The following is an 18,255-nucleotide window of genomic DNA, read 5'->3' on the forward strand; positions in this document are numbered from 1 at the left end:
TGACAGGGAGGAGGGGCGGCGGGGCCCGCTGGGCCCGTTACCTGTCAGGCCTCCCGGGTGCGGGCGCAGCGGGCGCTGGAAGTTGCGAGGCTCCATCCATGCGAGGCTGAGGGCGGAGGGGGGGGGGGAGAAGGTAGGGAGAGGCGAAAAGAACGGGACCGAGCGGAGGGGGGCGGTAAGGAACCAGAGGGAACCGGCAGGCGGCGGGCACCGTCCCCGGGCCGCGGGCAGGGCCCTCAGGCGCGGCCCGGCCTAGGCCCCGGCCGTGCCCCCCCCGCCCCCTCCCCTGTTTACCCCCTCCAGCTGTCCGGGGCTCAGCAGCACCCCCCCCGCCGCCGCTCTCCCCGCGCACCCTCTGCGCATGCGCCACGCCAACTGCGCCACCACCCCCTTCGCACCCGCCGCCACCCCGGCCCCGCGCAAACGGCGTAAGTCGCTTTCCAGAATACTTTCCCCGGCCTGCCCTGCCGGCCGCCGTCACCCTGTGATTGACAGCTCAGAGAGCCAACGGGAGAGGGCGGAGCGCGTCGTGAGGGAGTTCAGCCAATCGACGTGGAGGGGGAGGTGGCGCCGCGAAGGGGCTGCTGGGAGTTGTAGTCGGCGGAGAGAGCAATGGCTGCCTGCCTGGGGCGGCCTCGGCCCGCGGCGATGGCGGCACAGGGCCCGGCCACATCCCTCTGCCCCTCCCGTCAGCCCTTTCCGCCGCTCCCCTTCCTCCTTCCCCCTTTCCCAAACCCGGGGGCTTCTAAAAACTAGCACTCACTGAGCCTGGATCCCCTCAGCGTGCAGGCTGCAGCAGGGCCTGGGCCTCAGCCGCCTCACGCACCGGCCCTCAGACACGGCCTCGATGGGTGTTTGGGCTTCACGGACCACTTCCCATGGCTCTGTGGCCAGCAGCCATCCTGCATAGCTTGCCCTCTTACAGAGGAGGCTGCCAGGCCGGTGCCTCTGCAGGCAGCTCATGGTGAGAACCCACAGGCAGCAGATTGTGACCAAGTCCCCGTGGAAAATGTCATCTGTGCCCACCAACGGTTGGTCTTTCCAGCAGCAATCGGTAGAAGTGAAGTGCACAGCTCCCCCCAGGCAGCAAAAAGTTAAGTTTTTCTAGGGGAAAAAAAAAAATATCTGTGGAAAGATCCAGGGGGTGGCAGTGTTTGCAAAAAACCTTCCCTTCGCCTTGTCCTTCCAGCCGCTGCTGGCCCTGGGGGACACTGCCACCAGACCTTGGGGCTGAGGCAAGGCTGCCACCTCTGCTAGTCCTAATTATTTTAACGAACCCCGGAAAAGGAGTGTGTGTGTGTGTAAAATAAACCAGAAGTTATGAATTCATCTCTCTATAATTTATCTCCACAATTAAACACGCCAAAGTCTATTAATAAAGTGTAATGAATAGTTTAAATTTTCATTTAGAACTTAATTCCATGGCTCCTAGATAATCCCAGCTGCACAACAACAGCAGAAAATTGCTACTTGCCTATTCTGTGTTAAAAGGAGGAGGAAAAAGCCCCTTAAATCAGAGATTACATGGAAGCGGGAGAGCTCTCTGTACACCTCCAGCCTCATAAACGACAGACCAACCATTAGCTCTAATGATTTGTCTTCCAGCTCAGAACCCATTAACTTATTCAGCTGTTGTCAAAGTTCTTGACGGAAGATAATTGTTAATTGTTGCCTCTGCATCTGTCCAGACTCTTTTAATTAAACAAATAATAATCGGGATCCATCACTATCATCCTTACAACAGGGTTTTATCTTCTTTTCTCAGATGCCGTCCTCATGGGGATATAAAGCTCCACGCAGAAATCAGGCAGGCTTCAGATGCCCTTGACATGGAAGTTTTACTTGCTGACGGAGAGAAAATTGGGGCACAGGAGCTTGATTTTTTTTTTTCCACGCTGGTGACAGAGAGACATAACAGTGGCTGAAGCGGAGGAGGACTGGGGGTACTTGCTGGTGCTGACTGTCAAAGCTGAAGTTTCCCGCTGCAAGTCTCAAAGGCCACCGGAGGCACCTTGGGGAATGTAAACAAGGCGTTCTCCTGCCAGGACCCAACCTCCTGCAGTATAAACACCACCTCGGAGAGTATCCTCCTGAAAGAGAGCTGCGGGGTTTTCCAGCCAAAGAAAGGTACAAGGAATAAAACTGCCTGAGGGTTGGACTTGCTCTTCTCACAGTGTTTGAGGGAAAACAATTTCTGTCACCACAGAAGGCAATTTTTAATGCTCCCAGTAAATATACGTCTCCTGTTGTGTCCTCATTTTATGCTGCACGTGCAAAAAAAAAAAAAAAAAAAAAAAAGAAAATTCAGTGCAAAGCTTTAGAAAACTCACAAGAAAGTGAAGTTTTACACCCCAGGCCATAGTTAGGAAGTCACAACACACACATACACAGGTTCATAAGATGTAGACCTTAGTCTGTGAGACAAGCAACACGGTTTGTCCTGCAGACACCTGGCCAGCGAGCGCTGGAGCTGGACTAGGATTTGTTTGCAGGTTGAAATGATTTGGCTAGAGCCGTTGAAATAAAATTTAGGGTCATGCATCCTTTATTTCCCACTTCCCTGGGCTGTTTATTGGGACAGACCAGAGAAAAAGAAAACCCTTTGACTGAGAGAGAAAGCCTGACCTGCACCCTCTTTGCTCGGGCGATTATGAGCTGCAAGCGGGGATGGAGGAACAGAGGCAAAGTGTCAACAGAGAGAGAGACAGTGGTCCTGAGTTTCATCTTTAGCCATTAAATGCAGAGAGAATGAGAAAGAAAGAGATAGGTCTAATATAGAAATGGACTACCAATGTATAGAAACGTTCTTGTAGCCAGCATGGTCCACAAGACCATGGTTTCTTTGAGCAAATCTGCTGCCGATCCCTTGTACGACTTCAGAAAACACTTCCCTTTTGGTGTCTACCCGGGTTCACCTCCCCGTGCAATGTAAATGACGTTTACCTTTTGATGATTAACATGTGCCAAAAAAGAAATATTTAGCCCCTCCGATCAAAGCTACTACGGAACAGCAAAGCCTCGCAGAAGATTCTCTCAATACGAGGGCTGAATTCTGCATGCTTTACGTGTGAACACGACTCTGGGCGTTTGCTGGGTGCTGTATTAGTGTGTCATGGAGCTCCGTGCGCTCGCGTGGCCTGGAGGAGCAGGGAAAACGCCGGTGTCTGGGGCAGAGAAGGTGCCCAGCTGCACGGCTTGCTCGAAGGCAGGAGGTGTGAAGTATTTCCAGTAGCCAAGGAAGACCATTATGAACTTAGGTATATACACAGCGTCTCATTTTGCTCTCCGAGACACAGCAGCATAAGCTCTGGTGTATTATAACTTACGTAATTTGCTTGATGGGACATTTTTAAAGCTCCCTCTGCCTGTTTGTGCGGTTGTATTGCTCTCCCTTTGCAGAGTAAGAAGCTTAATCCTAATTACGCTCCCTCCCGGTGCGAAGATGGTGCAAGTTTCAAGAATCACAGCGAACATCTCAGCTGGGCCATGAAAAGCTGGAGGAGACTGGACTACTCTCCTAATGTAGGAGACACAAATAACTGGGAAAAAAAAAAATAAAGCCCCAAGGCAGCTCAAGCCCCAAGGCCCCGACGGGGATCTTGGCCACTGTCAGAGCGCTGCGGCACTGATGGATTAAGTTGGGAACACAGATTTAATTGGATGTCTCCAGGTCTCCGTCTCCCCATCCGCAGGAAGCAGGAAAATCCTACAGTTTTGTCAAGATTTTGCACCGACCGAAATCCTTCACGGAGTTCAATAGGTTGAAAGGCCCTTGTCCCACCAGTATCCTCCAGCCAAGCAGGTTGGGAATGTTCGTTACCGAAGCAGCAAGAAGTTAATTTGCTGCTGCATTCCTCCCCCCACCCTGCTCCCGGCAAACACTTAACCAGGTACGAGACAAGTCCAGAGCTCCCCACCACGGCTGCCGATCGATCCAAGCGCCGGGAGGTGGAAAAATCTGACCCAGTTATTTCACGGGAACACTGTACTGGTTTTAGCTTCTAGGAATTGATCCTGAAAGAAAACCAGCCCCCGGTTGTTTTCTCCTGAACAAGTCTCTCGCTGTCTGCGTGCTGCCAGAGCATGGTCCTGCCTCAACCGCAGCACGTCCGAGCTGCCATCGTCTTAAGCCTGAGCTTCTCACCCAGATATGACTAAGCCCTTTCAAAACGAGAAAACCCTCGGGATTTTTCGCTTAATTGCTAAAACAGGTTAATTTTGACTATCCAGAACATAACCAAGCGGAAGCGAGGAGGTGACACACCTAGCTGGTTCCTGCTCGGGCTGGTGATTCACTTTTAATTGACGGGTCACGTTTGTTGTTGGTGATTTCCACCGAGTAGCTGCGGCGCTGCCCACCCGGCTGCCGGGGAGGCGAAGGGCCGCGTTCCCCGCAGCCTTCCCCGAGCGCGTCCGACCGCTGGCACTTCAGGAGTCGATGCCATCCTAAAAGAAGAACACAACCGATGCCAGCCAGCAAGTGTATGTAACCTTCAAAGCTCGAGTTTTAGCCGCCAGGCGTCACCTCGAGGGCCCGTGCTTGCCCCACACCCGCTGCCCCCGAGGATTAGCGCCTACATCTTTCCCAAATCGCTCATTTGCCCCTCGAATTTAGCTAATAAATCAGTTCAAAACTCCCGCCGGTTTTGGTTGCTCCGGTCACACCCACGTGACGCTCCCGAAAGTCGGTAACGGAGCCAAGAAATCAGGGTGGCTGAGCCCAGTCGCAGGGTGCCGAGCAACACCCCCCCCCCCTCTCACACACACACACACACACACACAACTCCAGTGGTTTTATTAGAGCCTTATCAGATTTCCTGGTGACTCAGACAACGCTGGTGACCGGGGCGAAGGGCACGGCGGTACCAGCGAGCGCAGATGGGGTTACAGCACCACAGTGGGCCAGAAGAGCCGCCGTTCCCATCCAGGTCTTCCCAGCTCTGCGAATCCCACCACCCCAGAGCTCTGTCCGCCCCCCCCCTCCCCAAGATCCATGTCTCCGTGCCACGGGAGGGAGGTGGCCGCTCCGCTCTCCCCAACAGGCCTAGGGTGCCCTGCCAGCCCTGGTTGCCCCCCCTGCAAGGTGCCTGGGATGTGCACCCGCAGTCTTCCTGCCACCCCCACACTGCTGGGCATGGGGTCACCCCACTTCCTCCCCCTCCCGCCCCCAGCAGCAGGCACCCACCAGACCAGTCTGCAAAACCCATTTCTTTTGTACCCCCCTGCCCTTCAATTAGGGCTCCTTTGACTCCTTGCGCACCCCCCTCACCTCTGTGCACCCCTCCTTGCATTCCCCCCCCCCTTCTCCCCGTGCCTCTTTGTGCCCAGCCTTGCATTAGCACCCCCTGCCTCTGTGCACCTCCCCTTTGCATTGCCCCCCCCTTGGCTTCTTGCACCCCACCTTGCACTGCACCCCCTCTGAGGCTTGCACCCTCCTCCACTGCCTGCCTCTCCTCCGTGCACCCCCTTTTCAGCTGGATCCCCCTTTGCCTGAGCACCCTCCCACCTCTCTGCTCCCCCCTTTGGCTGCACCCCACTTTATGCTGGCACCCCCTCACCCCCAGGCACCCCCTTTTGCTGTAGCACTCACCTTGCCTTCTTCCTTCCTCCCACCTTTGCGCCCCTCCTTGCATCGCACCCCCCCATACCCATGCACCCCTTTTGCCCTGCACCCCCTCTTGCACAAGCTCCCCCAGCTCCCGTGCTACCCCAATCCTACCCCCTCACACTCTGCCGCAGCACCCAGCTTTGCAGGGCACCCCACCTTCCACTAGCACCCCCTGCTCCCATTCTCCTCCCTTTGCCCACCTTCTCCCTGCAACACCTCTGCCCTACACCCTATTTTCCACTAGCACCCCCAGTTTCCCCCCTCCACAGCAGCCCCCAGCTCCATAGACACCCCATCTTCAAATAGCAGCCCCAGCTCCCATTCTCCCCCTTGCCCCCCCACTCCCCCTCTGCTCTACACCCCATCTTCCACTAGCAACCCCAGCTCCCGTTCTCCCCCTTTTGCCCCCCCACTCCCCGCACCCCCTGTGCCCTGCACCCCATCTTCCACTAGCACCCCCAGATCCCGTTCTCCCCCTTTTGCCCCCCACCCCCTATGCCCTGCACCCCATCTTCCACTAGCACCCCCAGATCCCGTTCTCCCCCTTTTGCCCCCCCACCCCCTGTGCCCTGCACCCCATCTTCCACTAGCACCCCCAGATCCCGTTCTCCCCCTTTGCCCCCCCACTCCCCGCACTCCCTGTGCCCTGCACCCCATCTTCCACTAGCACCCCCCGCTCCCGTTCTCCCCCTTTTGCCCCCCTCCCCGCACCCCCACCTCCCCCCAGCCCCGCTCCCCAGCCCCCCTACCCTCCCGTCCGTCCCCCCCCGACACCGTCCCCGCCGCCCTCCCCTTCCTCCTCCTCCTCCTCCTCCTCCTCCTCCTCCCGCCGCCGGCGCTGCCTCCGCCCCTGCCTCCTCCCCGGGGCCGCCCCGGCCTCTGGGTGGGATGAGCCCCGGCGCCGCGGCCGCCCCAGCAGCGCTCCGGCTGTCGGCGGGGCGGCTCCTGCCCCACGCCCGCCGGCGGGCCCCGCCGCCCGCCCGAACCCCCCCCCCGCCCCACCGTCCCGTCCCGTCCCGTCCCCCCCACCACCATCTTTCCCCTCCGCCGCCATGGGCGCCGCGGCCCTGCGCGCCCTACCCTGGGCCCTGCTGCTGCTGGGGCCGCTGCTGGCTTCCGAGCCCCCGCAGGAACAACCGGCCCCGCTGCCGGGGGACATGATGGGGGGCTTCACCCCCGCCCCCCCCGCCTCCGCCCAGGAGATCCACCCGCTGAACAAGCAAGGGGCCAACGGCTCGGGCGAGGGGCACGCCAAGCCCCGCAAAGCCTTCCCCGTCCTGGGCATCGACTACGAGCACGTCCGCATCCCCTTCGAGATCTCCCTCTGGATCCTGTTGGCCTGTCTCATGAAGCTGGGTAGGTCGGCGGCAACGCGGCGGGGTCCCCCCCGGGAAGGGCGTTGGGGAGGGACCACCCCCCCCAGCACCCCGGGGAGGGTCCCCCGGTTTCATGGGGCAGGCGTCCTGGCATCCCAAGGAAGGGACCCCCTGAGCATCCCAGGGTGGGACCCCCCCCGGCTGAATGGGATGGGTACTCCCGAGCATCTCAAGGATACACTCCCCCCCCCCCGGAGCATCCCAAGGATGGACCCCCTGAGCATCCCAAGGACAGAGCTCCCGGCGCATCGCAGGGTGGGACCCCCCAGTATCCCAGGGCAAATTGCCCTGCACGTCCTATGCAAACCCCCCCCCAGGCACCCCGGGGCAGGGGTGGGCACCGCTCTCCCCACGACCTTGGGTCTCAGCTGTAGGCCTGGCAGCCAGGGGAGCAGCACCCCGGCTCCTTCTTGCTCCTCCCGCTGTCCGGGAGCGGGGCTGAAGATGCTCTCCAACCCCTGACCATCCCCTGCCTGGACCAGGTTTCCTTTCCTCCTTTTGGCACTCAGGCAGCGGCAGGGAGGAAGCATCCAGTTTGTTTCTTTGCTTCCTTTTTCTCAACCACAGATGCCTTTTGTAACCTTGGAGAAGTCACTTAAAAATCTCCCAGCGCTTCAGCCTCCCCTTCCTCCCCCTCCGCAGGCTCTGCTGCAAAGCGTCCGGAGGATTCCTGCATTAAAGATGATGAGCGTTCCCAGCGGGTTGGCAAAAGTCACCCACTGCCGTGACCCGCTCTGGGAAAGCATCGGTCTGCCAGGGTGGGGGTTGTTGACAAAGTGGTTTCCAAACTTCTGCAGCTGGATCGATACCAACCGAATTACCCCCAAAGCGTGTGACGTGATGTAACTGCTCCCCGCTCGCTGGCACCGGCGCCTCGGACCCGGCCTCTGGCCGTGCAAGGGTCCAGCTGGTCCCGGTCCCCTCGGTGGCGATGAAGCCAAGAGGGCAGGTGAAATGTTTGCCTGTTCCTGCCTCGGAGCGGGTGACGGGAGGAAGGGGAGCTCTGCCTTTCCTTCATTTTCCTCCTCAATTACCATCAGCGATTTAATAACGCTAACGGCAGCGCTCCTTACGGAACGCTTCAGCTCGGCGGTTCAAATCTTGTTTTGGGAGCTTTTTTAAGCTGGTGGCTGTTGGAAACCATGCCCTGGCCCGGCCCGGAGGGGTCCGAGAGACCCCCAAGAGCTCAGCTCCTCCTTGCCCAGCTTCTCCTCAAAATACCTCATCCCCTTCCCAGCCTGCTGTGAGCGTGCGTGGGCAGGTAAAGCCCCATTTTCATAGTCCCTCCTGGGTGTTTTATTTACATGTAGGCGCAGGAGCTCAAACGCTTCAGACCCGGAGGCTTCCTGCCTGTCTGGTTGAGACCGAGCGGTCGGGGCGGAGTGGAAGCGGACGGGATCCGTGGGTTTTATCCCTTTCCGGCTTTACCCGAAATGATTCCAGGCAGGTTTAACGACAAGGTGCCTCTCCGTAGGAAACGCGGCCGGCGAAATCCCCTTTTTCCCAGGGCTCACCCAGCGCGTGTTAAGCGACCTCTGCTAGCTGTTCGGGGCTATTGCACTGCATTTTCTTGATCCTCCTGCCTCCCAGAGCACCGAGTGATGAAATCAGAAGTATCTGTGCGGAAGCTGGTGGAGAAAGGAGGGGCTAACGGCGCCGGCCTGCGGCCCTGCTCAGAGCTGGCTTTGAGAAACCACCGCTGGAAAACACCAGAACGGGCAGCGTAAAGCGGCTCCCCGGGGACGTAGGTGGTGGGGGGCGCGGGGGCATCGCCGACCCCCTCCCACGGGCACCCTCCGCCGTCGGCGCTGCGCCGGAGCGCTGCGTGAAGCCGTTTCTTCCGCCCTTGCCTGAAGTTAGGGCTCGCTTGTGCTGCAGGGAAAAGTTATTTCTGGCGGTGAGCTGAGCCCCGGCGGTTCTTACGTGCTAAAAGTATTATGCAAGACCGCGGCGTTGAAGGGGTATATTTTAGGAGGAGCTGCCGTGCAAGTTTGGCAAGGGTCCTTTGGAGATGATGGCAGGTGATCTGCAGAGCTCCAGGGATGCTGGTTATGCCCAAATCATACCTACGCCTCTAAGAGGGGCTTGGACGGCAGAGCGGTCCCGGGGCATCCTTTTCCTTGGGCTCCCCTCCAGGGTTTTGAAGGTGCCTCAGAGCGAGGGGGTAACGTTGCTTGTTCATGTTGTCTTGGCACGGAGTCCCCGAGTGGCTGGTACAGCTGAATATTCAGGCTCCCTCCGCTCATGACCTGCAAAAATATCTCCCTGCTCAGTGTCTAAACACCGTCCCTGTTCGATCCCGCCCTGGATCAGAAGAGGTTGTGCAAGAGCAGCAAAATACAAGTTGTTTGGTTTTTTGGTTTTTTTTTTCCAGCCAGGGATAGCTCTTACACAACCGGGTGCTGCTGCACGCCTCTGCCAGTCGGTCTCCCGTGGCAGGATGAGGCACACACGTCTCCAGGCTCCCTAAATCCGACAGGGTTTGGAGCATCGAGGTTACAGGGGAAGGAGGAGGATGAGCAGAGCAGGAATTTGCAGCGCTTCCTCTCTCCCTCCCTGTCCGTATTGCTGCATCGGAACAACCCCTGTGAAACCCTGAGGTTTCCCCTCTTTTCTCCAAGAGAGGGAATTGGTGCAGCGTGGGGTGTGCCTGACAGCTTGGCACCTCCCAACTTCCCTTCCCCGGCTTCTCCTCCGGCTCAGCCTGCCCCTTGGGCTGGGTTAGGGCTGGTGATCGAGCCACGTGTTGCTGCAAAACCCTTGTCTTCAACCCTGTGAATGGTTTCTGAGTGTCCTCCGCTGGCGTAGTGCAGGGTGACCACGTAGAGGAGCTCAGAAGTGCTTACAAGGCTCTTCTCTGGGCCAGGAGATGCATCCTGACCCTTGTCCTCTTGCTCAGTTTCCCCTCATCGCTCTTGACACTTCAGGCAGATCTTCAGGCTTAAATGAGTCCCGGAGTTGTCCCTTCCAGGTGATTTATCCTCTCCCCAGCAGCCCTAACTGTGAGTTTGAGGAATCCAAGGTGTGAGCTGAGCCCTTCCCCTCTTGATGCGGTTTTTGTAAAATGACTCAAAGGAGGTTGGTTCCTGGAGGACTCACTGGTGGCTTTGTGGGGACAGAGAGACTTGTCACCCCAGCGTGTCCAGCAGGCATGGGCTGTTTCTGCTTTGCTAATCCCAATAGAGGAGTGGAAGACTGGTGCTGGCTGCCTTACTTAGTACTCACGTGGTATTTTAAGACTGTGTAGGAGAAGAGGGTGTGAGGGAACAGCTACAACCATGCCTTTCCCAAGCCCCACCAGCTCCGTGCAGACCACATCTGGTGGTGGCTTGGCTTTGCCAGTAAAACTGGAGAAGCTTTCGCTGCTGAGGGTTGCAACCAGACTTTGACCCAACCTGTTGCGTTGGCTGCAGAAGGTTAGACCTTCGTGAAGCATCCAAATCGGAAGCCCTCTGTGCCCATCTCCAAGGTTTTGCAAGGATATCGGAAGGGTTTCCTTCACACCATGCCCACGGAGTGGTAGGGAAGGGCTGGGGGGGGTGGTGTGTGTCTCTCAGCACAAGAAACTTCTTTCCTGACTCTGAGAACTGATCTTTTGGCTCACGGGGCTCCAGGAGACGTTCAGGGCAATTCAGGTTGGACTGTAAATATTTTTCCGATTCAGGGGAAAGGGAAGAAGTGAGTCAGGAATGGAGATAACCGACTGTGATTAGTGGTCCCTTTGCTGGCTGTGCCGACACGGGCTGGGGCCCAGTGGCTGGAGCTCTACTGCAAACCACCAGCCCCACCTTGGAGAAGAGTTGGGGTTACCTCTATCTCCGAAGCACACCTCGTATTTCCATCCTTCCATGGAGACGTGCCCTGTTGTCTCTCTGCGGCGCCGGCTGTCGGCACCAACCGGCTCCCCAGCATCTGAGACCTTCCCAGCCTCCTTGGAGCACCTTGGCCATTCTACCTCGCAGCTCAAGAGCGTAGCAGGGACTTGATTTCTTGACTTGAGGGTCCCTGCAAGGCACTGCTTCCCAGCTGAGCTCCCTTACCCTGCCTTTGCTCGCCGGCGCACGCTAGACGTTCGCTCGCTGCCCGACGCGGGGGCTCCGGTTGGGCTTGGAGCCTGTGGCCATCACTGAGTCGTTGCTCTGTCTCTTCTCCCTCCATCACAGCATTCAGTTTTCTCTGGGTTGGGGCCGGTCCAGGGTGTTCCCCCACTCCCTCCAGACCCTCCGATGGCAGCCAGCGCCAACCCCGGGACTTTTTTGCAGAAAAATTGTCACCATGTGATTGTGGGGCCGGTGTAAAGCGAGCCGGGGAGAGGGTCTGTGCCAAGCGAGCAGAAAGGCAACTGTTACGGTTTGAGAAAACCCATAACAATTTATTGTCATTTAGACAATTATTCTATCACCCGATGACCCCCCAGAGGTCCTTTCCAACCATGAAGATTCTGTGATTCTCCCCACCCGGAAAGGGGAATCGGGGCACACAAAAAACCCATGAGGGTTGAAATATAAATAGACTTAATAGAATAAGAATAAATAATTAACAGTGATACGAAAGAACCAGTATTAATCCCGATACTGGTATAAAATATACAAGAATTATAGTTAGAATTATATCAGCGGGAAGCTGTGCATTCCCAGCAGGGACAGCAAATGTGGGACCCTGCGAGCGCTGCGGCTTCGGGAGGAAGGGAAGGGCTCAGGGGTCCGGCACCGGGGCAAGGAGTTCTCTGGACCCACCACCATCGAGGGAGAGATTTTCTTTCCTAATTTATATTGAATGTGAGGTTCATGGTATGAAATAACCCCGTTGGCCAGGCTGGGTCCATGCCCTGGCCTCGCTCCTCCTTGATCCTGCACCAGACAAGGCTCGAAGACACCAAGACCTTGAATCCCACAGAGCCTGGCTGGCTATAAAGTAAATATTTTCCCAAATTCAGACACTAGAGTCTTCTAAAAGTGCAGTTTTCCCCAGCATGAGAAGAAAAGTTAGTCCTGTGTCGCTCAACCCAGGACAGCAACCCAAAGCTGCCGGCGGTGGTGTGTTACGTGGGGACACGCTGCTGCTTTGGGGGTGCTTTGGTGACACATCTCAGCCCCGTTTACGGGGTATCCCGGCGTCAGGCTCCGGTGTTGGGTGCTGCTCCTGCAGCAGTCGTTGCCTTTGGCCGGTGCCGACCCGTCCCCATCGCTCCTGGTGTCTGGGGAGGAGCAAGATTAAGGAAGTTCCCGGTGCCTGCGGGTTGGTGATAGGAGCTGGGAAAAGGAGAGCAAAACGGATGCTCCAAAAAGGAGAGCAAAAAAGAGAGTGACGGATGCAGGAAGGGTTGCGGAGCCGCAGAGGCTCTGGGCACGGTGGGGTGGCTCCTGTGCTGGAAGGAGCAAGGACGATCTCAAAACTGCCAGAGAAACATTTTTAGATGCTGGCGGCTTCTGGCTGGCAGGGAGATTTGGGTGCTAAAACACTTGGGAGCTTTTTGAATGCTTTTAGCAGCCCACATCCCTCCCCTGAAACCGGGGCTTTTGGAGGGGCTACCCCAGAGGTCTTACAGAGACCTGGGAGTCAGGGACTCGAGGACTGAGAGCTGGAGAGAGACTTTTTACCAGGGCACGTAGTGATAGGATGAGGGGGAAGGGTTTTGCGCTGAAAGAGGGGAGATTGAGATGAGATCTCAGGGAGAAATTGTTTGCTGTGAGAGTGGTGAGAGCCTGGCCCAGGTTGCCCAGAGAAGCTGGGGCTGCCCCATCCCTGGAGGGGTTCAAGGCCAGGTTGGAGGGGGCTTGGAGCAACCTGGTCTGGTGGGAGGTGTCCCTGCCCAGGGCAGGGGGTTGGAACTAGATGATCTTTAAGGTCCCTTCCAACCCAAATCGCTCTATTATTCTATGATTCTATGATTTGTTTGGGCGAGGGGAGATAAGAGGGATAAGAAACCTGTTGCGGTGGTGGCACAGGGTGCAGGAACTGGATCCGGAGACCAGACGTGGCAGAAAACACCCCAGAGTGAAGCCTGGGGACAGCGGTGCCGCCTGCAAGGCTTGGAAAGGGGACAGCAAAGAAGCGTTTGAAGACACGCGTCACCCCAGCCTTCGTCATCGCCTTGGAAATACGTGTGTCTGACGTAGGGGATGAGCCTGCTGGAGGTTATCTCTCTTTCCCTTCTGCCACCACAAGGTTGGCTTCTCGCGGGCGCCAGGCAGGGCTGTGCCGGGCAGGAGTCGCTGGGGACGGCCATCGGCAAAGCTTGGCTGGTGGGAAGGGCCGCCGGAGGCTCCATGGGCTGGTTCTTCTGGATCCGTTGGACTGGTTGATGCGGATTCCGGGAAATGTTTGTCTTCAAACCCGCCCCGCTCGCAAGAGGCAGCCCCGGCTTTATTTCATGTGTGGGCTGCAGATACCAGAGTGGTGTGTGGTCTGAGATCACCCCAAACATTTCCCCGTTTGTATTGGTGAGCTGCTGGCCGCTCTGCAGCGGAATCGAGCCTTGATGAATAACTGTCCGGAAAGGATTTTGAAATACTGATGCAGCTGGTGCCACAAAAGTGTAAATTGTCATGATAATGAATTTAAACAGCCTCTTCTAATGCAGACTTGTTGCATTCCTGCTTCCTTGTCGAGGAATGAAGTCGGTTGGTTTCCCTTTCTCTCTGCTTTGCCATCTCGGAAGGAACAGCCACGGCATTTTTTTCCCCCACCCCGATCTACCCGTTGCTGGTGTCTGAGCAAAAAAACCATCCAAACTGTTCCCTCCTCGGCTCTGAGAAAACCATTAGATTAATTAGGGCTGGAAGAGTGAAAGGTTCCCGCTGTGAAACGCGGGATGGTGGTGGAGTGGGAAAAGCTGAACCTGTCTGAAATCACAACCCACACCTCCCCGGTGAGCCCTAATGTCCATTAAAGCAGAATTACGCTCAGTTTGCAGCCGTGGTTTTGCCCCCCCCCTGCAGGGACCCTGTCACCCGCGGTGGTGCCCGGTTCACCGCTCTGCTTTCTGGACCTTAAGGAACCAAAGGGCTTGTTGTCTTCTTTCATCCCATTTATTGACGAAGGCTTGGACACCGCCAGCCGGGGGTCAGGGGACAGGCTGCTGGTTCCCCCACAGCCTGCAGGTGGAATTTGGGATGTGAGTGTTGACTCGCTGTGTCCTGCAACACCCGTAGCCCAGACGGATGCTGGCCCGGCTTTGCAGGGAGGTGTCGGGTGGTTGTGTGTGTGTTCCCCCCCCCACCCCCGAGACCTCCAACAACCCCTCCTGGGGTGGTTTATGGGGTAGAAGCAGAACGTGCCGATATTTGGCTGGTTTGGTTCGTGTCCTCAGTCCCAAATTGCCCAGGCACCCAACCGCGGCTTATCCACCATCTCCAGAGGTGATGGGGAGTTCCTTTGGGAATTAGTGGGGTGGAGAACGAGTCTTTTGCCTGCAATTAGCACGGCTAAACAGAGTCCTTCGGGGATTGAGAATTACTTGTAGGAGAAGGGGAAAGCGGGTGGTGACGGAGGGAAGGGGAGAGCGTCGTTCTTTGGGTTATGAGAGTATAAGCCTGGGGCACAAGGGACTGGAACCCCCCTCCTGCAGAAGAGAGAGAGACATCTCAATGGCATTTGTATAAACCGGAGGCTCGTTAGGCTTGCAAAAGGAGTATTTCGTTAACATAATCCTTTCCCTTTTCCCTCCTGCGAGTCCTGGGGTTTGGTTGGAGACTGTGGAGGTGGTGGAGGCTGCAGAGACTGTCCCAGGGTCATGCAGGAGCCGGTCCTTTGCTATTGGAGCCGTGGGGACTGAGAGAGGAAACTTTAAAAGTAAGCAATAACGAGGATGAATTACTGCAGCTGCCTTGTAAACATTTGATTTCTTTTTTTTTTTTTTTTTTTTTTCTTTTCTCTTTTGCATCCCCAGGGCTTAATTTGTTCAAATAAAAAATCTGAAATCCATCCGGAATGCTCTGTGAAAACACAGCCTCGCCGAGCGGAGAGGGAGCTGGGTTACACCTCTCCCCGGCGCTGGTTTCGCTGGGCTGCCGGGGTCGCCCACGGTTCCTTCTCGCCCATCGGCGGCTCAAAGCTGCCGGTGGAGGTTTGATAACAGCCGGGGTGTTTTGAAATCCGGGCCGACCAGCCTCAAAGGGAACAGCAGAGGAGCAGGGAAGTTGTGGTGATGGTTTGGCTCAGACCAAGTATCGATGCTTGGTCCTCCTTGCGGCTGATAAACCGCCTTAGGCAAGCTGTGCGATCGCCGTCTAGTTCTACGTGGTGGTTGATACCTTGCTTATCTCTCTAATTTCCCAACGTCTTCCGGTCCTGTGTTAATTGAGGGATGGCTATCTTGCCGCGTTCTGTTCCTCTGCTCTTTCCTTGGGCAGGTGAACGCGTGTGTTTCTGCCTGGGAAGGAAGAAATGAAATGAGAAGCTCGACAGCCGGGCACACGCGCACACACACGCCGCTGCCCGTTTGTCAGAGAAGGCGAGAGCGAAGAGTGACGGCTGCTTGGAGTGGAGTAGTGAGAATAAATCTGGAGGCCTGTCACCTTCGGTGGTGTGTCACCTTTGGGGGTACGCCACCCCATGGCTTGGGGTTCCTTCCCAAGAAAGCTTGACCCACCCGCGGGATGGATTTGGTGGGGACAGGGTAGGGACTTGTTTGACGTGGAGGTGATGTTTTGAGATCCCCGAGCGGAAAGCCGGAGGATGCAGAGTACTTTTTGTAATCGGAAGAGAACAAATGCGTTTCCTTGGGTTGCCCAGAAGTGACTCATAAACATGAGAGCATCAATGGGCTTTGTCTCCAGAAAGTCGCAATGCGATCAACCTCGAGGGACGGCTCTTCAATTCTGCTTAATAGAGGGTGCTGGTAGGGAAATAATTCCCCTCTCTTTACCGAGCCTGCAAGACACCGGCAGGAGCAGACTCCCTTTTGCAGATTTACTGCGGGTTTTTTTTTTTCAGTGCCTGGAATTATTCGGCATTTCGGAGTCACGACATGCTAAATCTTAATGATGGATTTGGAGAGACGGCAGCTTCCCACCCTGCTGCTGGAGGTTTTAACAGCACAAATGCCATGGGCACAGACTTAAGCACGCGCAGGCCTTTCAAGAGAAGAGCTGGTGTATCCAGCCCTGCTAGTGCCTCAGTTTCCCTTGGGAGCGCTTTTCCCACGGCAGCCCCGGTCCCTGGAGGGAGTGGGGGAAGCGCTTTGCAACGTTTGGGCTCCTCTCCTGTCTGTGAATACCGCGGAGAAGGGAGAGCATCTGCTCCCGGGAGCACTTCTGTTAGCTTGGCTGGGTGTGAAATAGCGTCGCCTGCATCCCGGCTCGGGGTGGGGGGAGATGCTGGAAGGCTGGAACGGTGTCTGACGGGGAGGGTTCTCACCAGCGTGGGCTCAGCCGGTGGAATCTCCACGTGGCCGAAAGCTGGGGAAGAGGCGAAGGTGTCGGCGGGTGCTCGCCTTGGCTCTCGTCTCGCTGCTGGCGTGTGCTGCGAGTCGTGTTGCTTTGTCCGGGTTCGCGAAGCCCGGTAGTAATCAGTGATAATTGCAATTACCTCCTCCCGCCCCGTCGTCGTCGGAGTGGAGACCAACAGGTTATTTCCTGAAAAGCTTTTGTTTGTCTTTCCTGCCCGTGTTCCCGGTAGGAAATCTGCCCTTCCTGGGAAGGGCAATTGGCATTGCTCTGCACTGGGGAGTTTGTCCCTGGTCACCTTGGGCTGGCTCAGCTTTAACTCTTCCCGAGGCTTGGAGGGCCAGCGGGAGCCATGGATTAGATGCCGCTCCATGGGGTTGAGGGGCACGGAGCTGGGAGAGCGACCATCGCCTTTATTTTGGGTGACCGGGTACCGTCTCTTGGCATCGCCCTGAGTACCTTCTGCTCCAGAGCAATTCAATACCCGCGCTGAACAGCGAGAAGTTTAGCTCTGCACCACGTAGAAAATAATTCAGGTGGTTTTATCGTAGAAATCCCCCAGCTTGAGGCCGTCGTGCAGCGCCGACCCCTCCTAGCCCAGCTATTCGTGGCATCCAGCGCATCCTGCGACGGCTGAAGCGATCCGGGAAGAGCGTGGCTGGTGAGCGGTTATGTTTAGCTCCCGACCCCCCTTTCCCTGGAGCATAAGCAGTTTTTCTAGACCTTCTTTTATTAGGCCTCCTCAAAACGCTCGAGTCCAGCTGCTGTCACCGTTCTGGTGCTTTTGAAGGATATAAACCCGAATGAGGATGCTGTTGCCCTGTAGAAAACTCCGTCTTTCGGGATAAATGATGCGTGCCAGGGAGAGCCCAGCCTTGCTGGCTTGGCTGCGTGATGCACCCATCCAGAGATGGTGGAGAAAGCTTAACGTGAGCCTTGGAGCAACAGCAGCAGGAATTTGCGTGGCAGTTTGTCCCTGTGTGCCTCCGTTCCTGCGTGCCCAGCCCCTGCTGGACGGATGCCACAGGCTGGTAAAGATTCACAGGGTCCCGCCTTAGAAAAACCCTGCGTGGAGCTGCCTGAAGGCTTTAAACAGGTTTGCTAATCTCAGCCTGTGGTTTGGGAGCGGCCTCGTTAACGTGCCCGTTAGAGGAATGTAGGCACCGAGTCGGGGGGGGGGGGGGGGGATTGGGGTTGCCGGAATACCCTGAAGTCACCGGAGATTTTTAATAGCCAGCTTGGCACGTAGCGCCAAACCCTCAACCGGTTCCTCAAAGCTCCTCTGGAGGAGAAGGTTGGGTTTTGCAGCACCTCGTGGTGGCACAGCTCTGGAGCTGGAGGAGCTGCTCTGCTCACAGCTGGGCAAAGCTGGAACTGGAAGAGGTTTCTTCAAGGTGTGATGGGACCAAGCCTTGAAGCCTCCCAAGCCATCACCACTTGCTCCCCCAGCATCTCCCGTTGGCTCCACATTTTCCTCCCTGTTTAAAAAGCTGTAGCTGTTGGGCGACAGTCCAGGGCGCCATGGGTTTCTCAGTCTTTAATTGCAATTAGGACGTTCTTAATATCTGCTTTTCTTGCAGAGTGTCCTTGGCTTTTCTTCTGATTTGAAGGAGAAGCATTATCTAAACGTAGGACTGGAAATTGGGAGCTGCTGGGATCTCACACCAGCTCTCACGCCGTTCACTTGGGGACTTGGGCAAGTCCATTTAATGTCTTTTGTCTCTCATTTCCTTTTTACAGCTGGGAGGAAATTAATACCAGCTCTATAAAAGACTCCCAATTGATCTGTTAATTTCTTGTGAGTGCTTCGGAGATAAAATGAGGGTACGTGCCTTTGCTGCGTCGGTTCTCCCTGCTCTCGAAAAAACAATATTCAAGTGTT

At 56.5% G+C, this 18,255-nt stretch overlaps 2 protein-coding genes across 2 annotated transcripts in view; one reads left to right on the forward strand and one right to left on the reverse strand.

The window, feature by feature from the left end:
- The window catches only part of WDTC1 (WD and tetratricopeptide repeats 1), a 28,716-nt gene extending 28,386 nt beyond the window's left edge, over window positions 1-330 (reverse strand). Inside the window, exon 1 of the mRNA XM_074162156.1 lies at window positions 42-330. The gene's annotated coding sequence lies outside the window, so the exon portion shown is untranslated. The remainder of the gene's footprint in view (window positions 1-41) is intronic.
- A 6,330-nt stretch (window positions 331-6,660) lies between these two features.
- Window positions 6,661-18,255, forward strand: part of SLC9A1 (solute carrier family 9 member A1) — a 31,009-nt gene continuing 19,414 nt past the window's right edge. The window contains exon 1 of the mRNA XM_074162151.1: window positions 6,661-6,964. Coding sequence (XP_074018252.1) covers window positions 6,661-6,964 — 304 coding nt within the window. The remainder of the gene's footprint in view (window positions 6,965-18,255) is intronic.

Source organism: Numenius arquata, chromosome 21, assembly GCF_964106895.1.
Source record: "Numenius arquata chromosome 21, bNumArq3.hap1.1, whole genome shotgun sequence".
In the NCBI taxonomy this organism is placed as follows: domain Eukaryota; kingdom Metazoa; phylum Chordata; class Aves; order Charadriiformes; family Scolopacidae; genus Numenius; species Numenius arquata.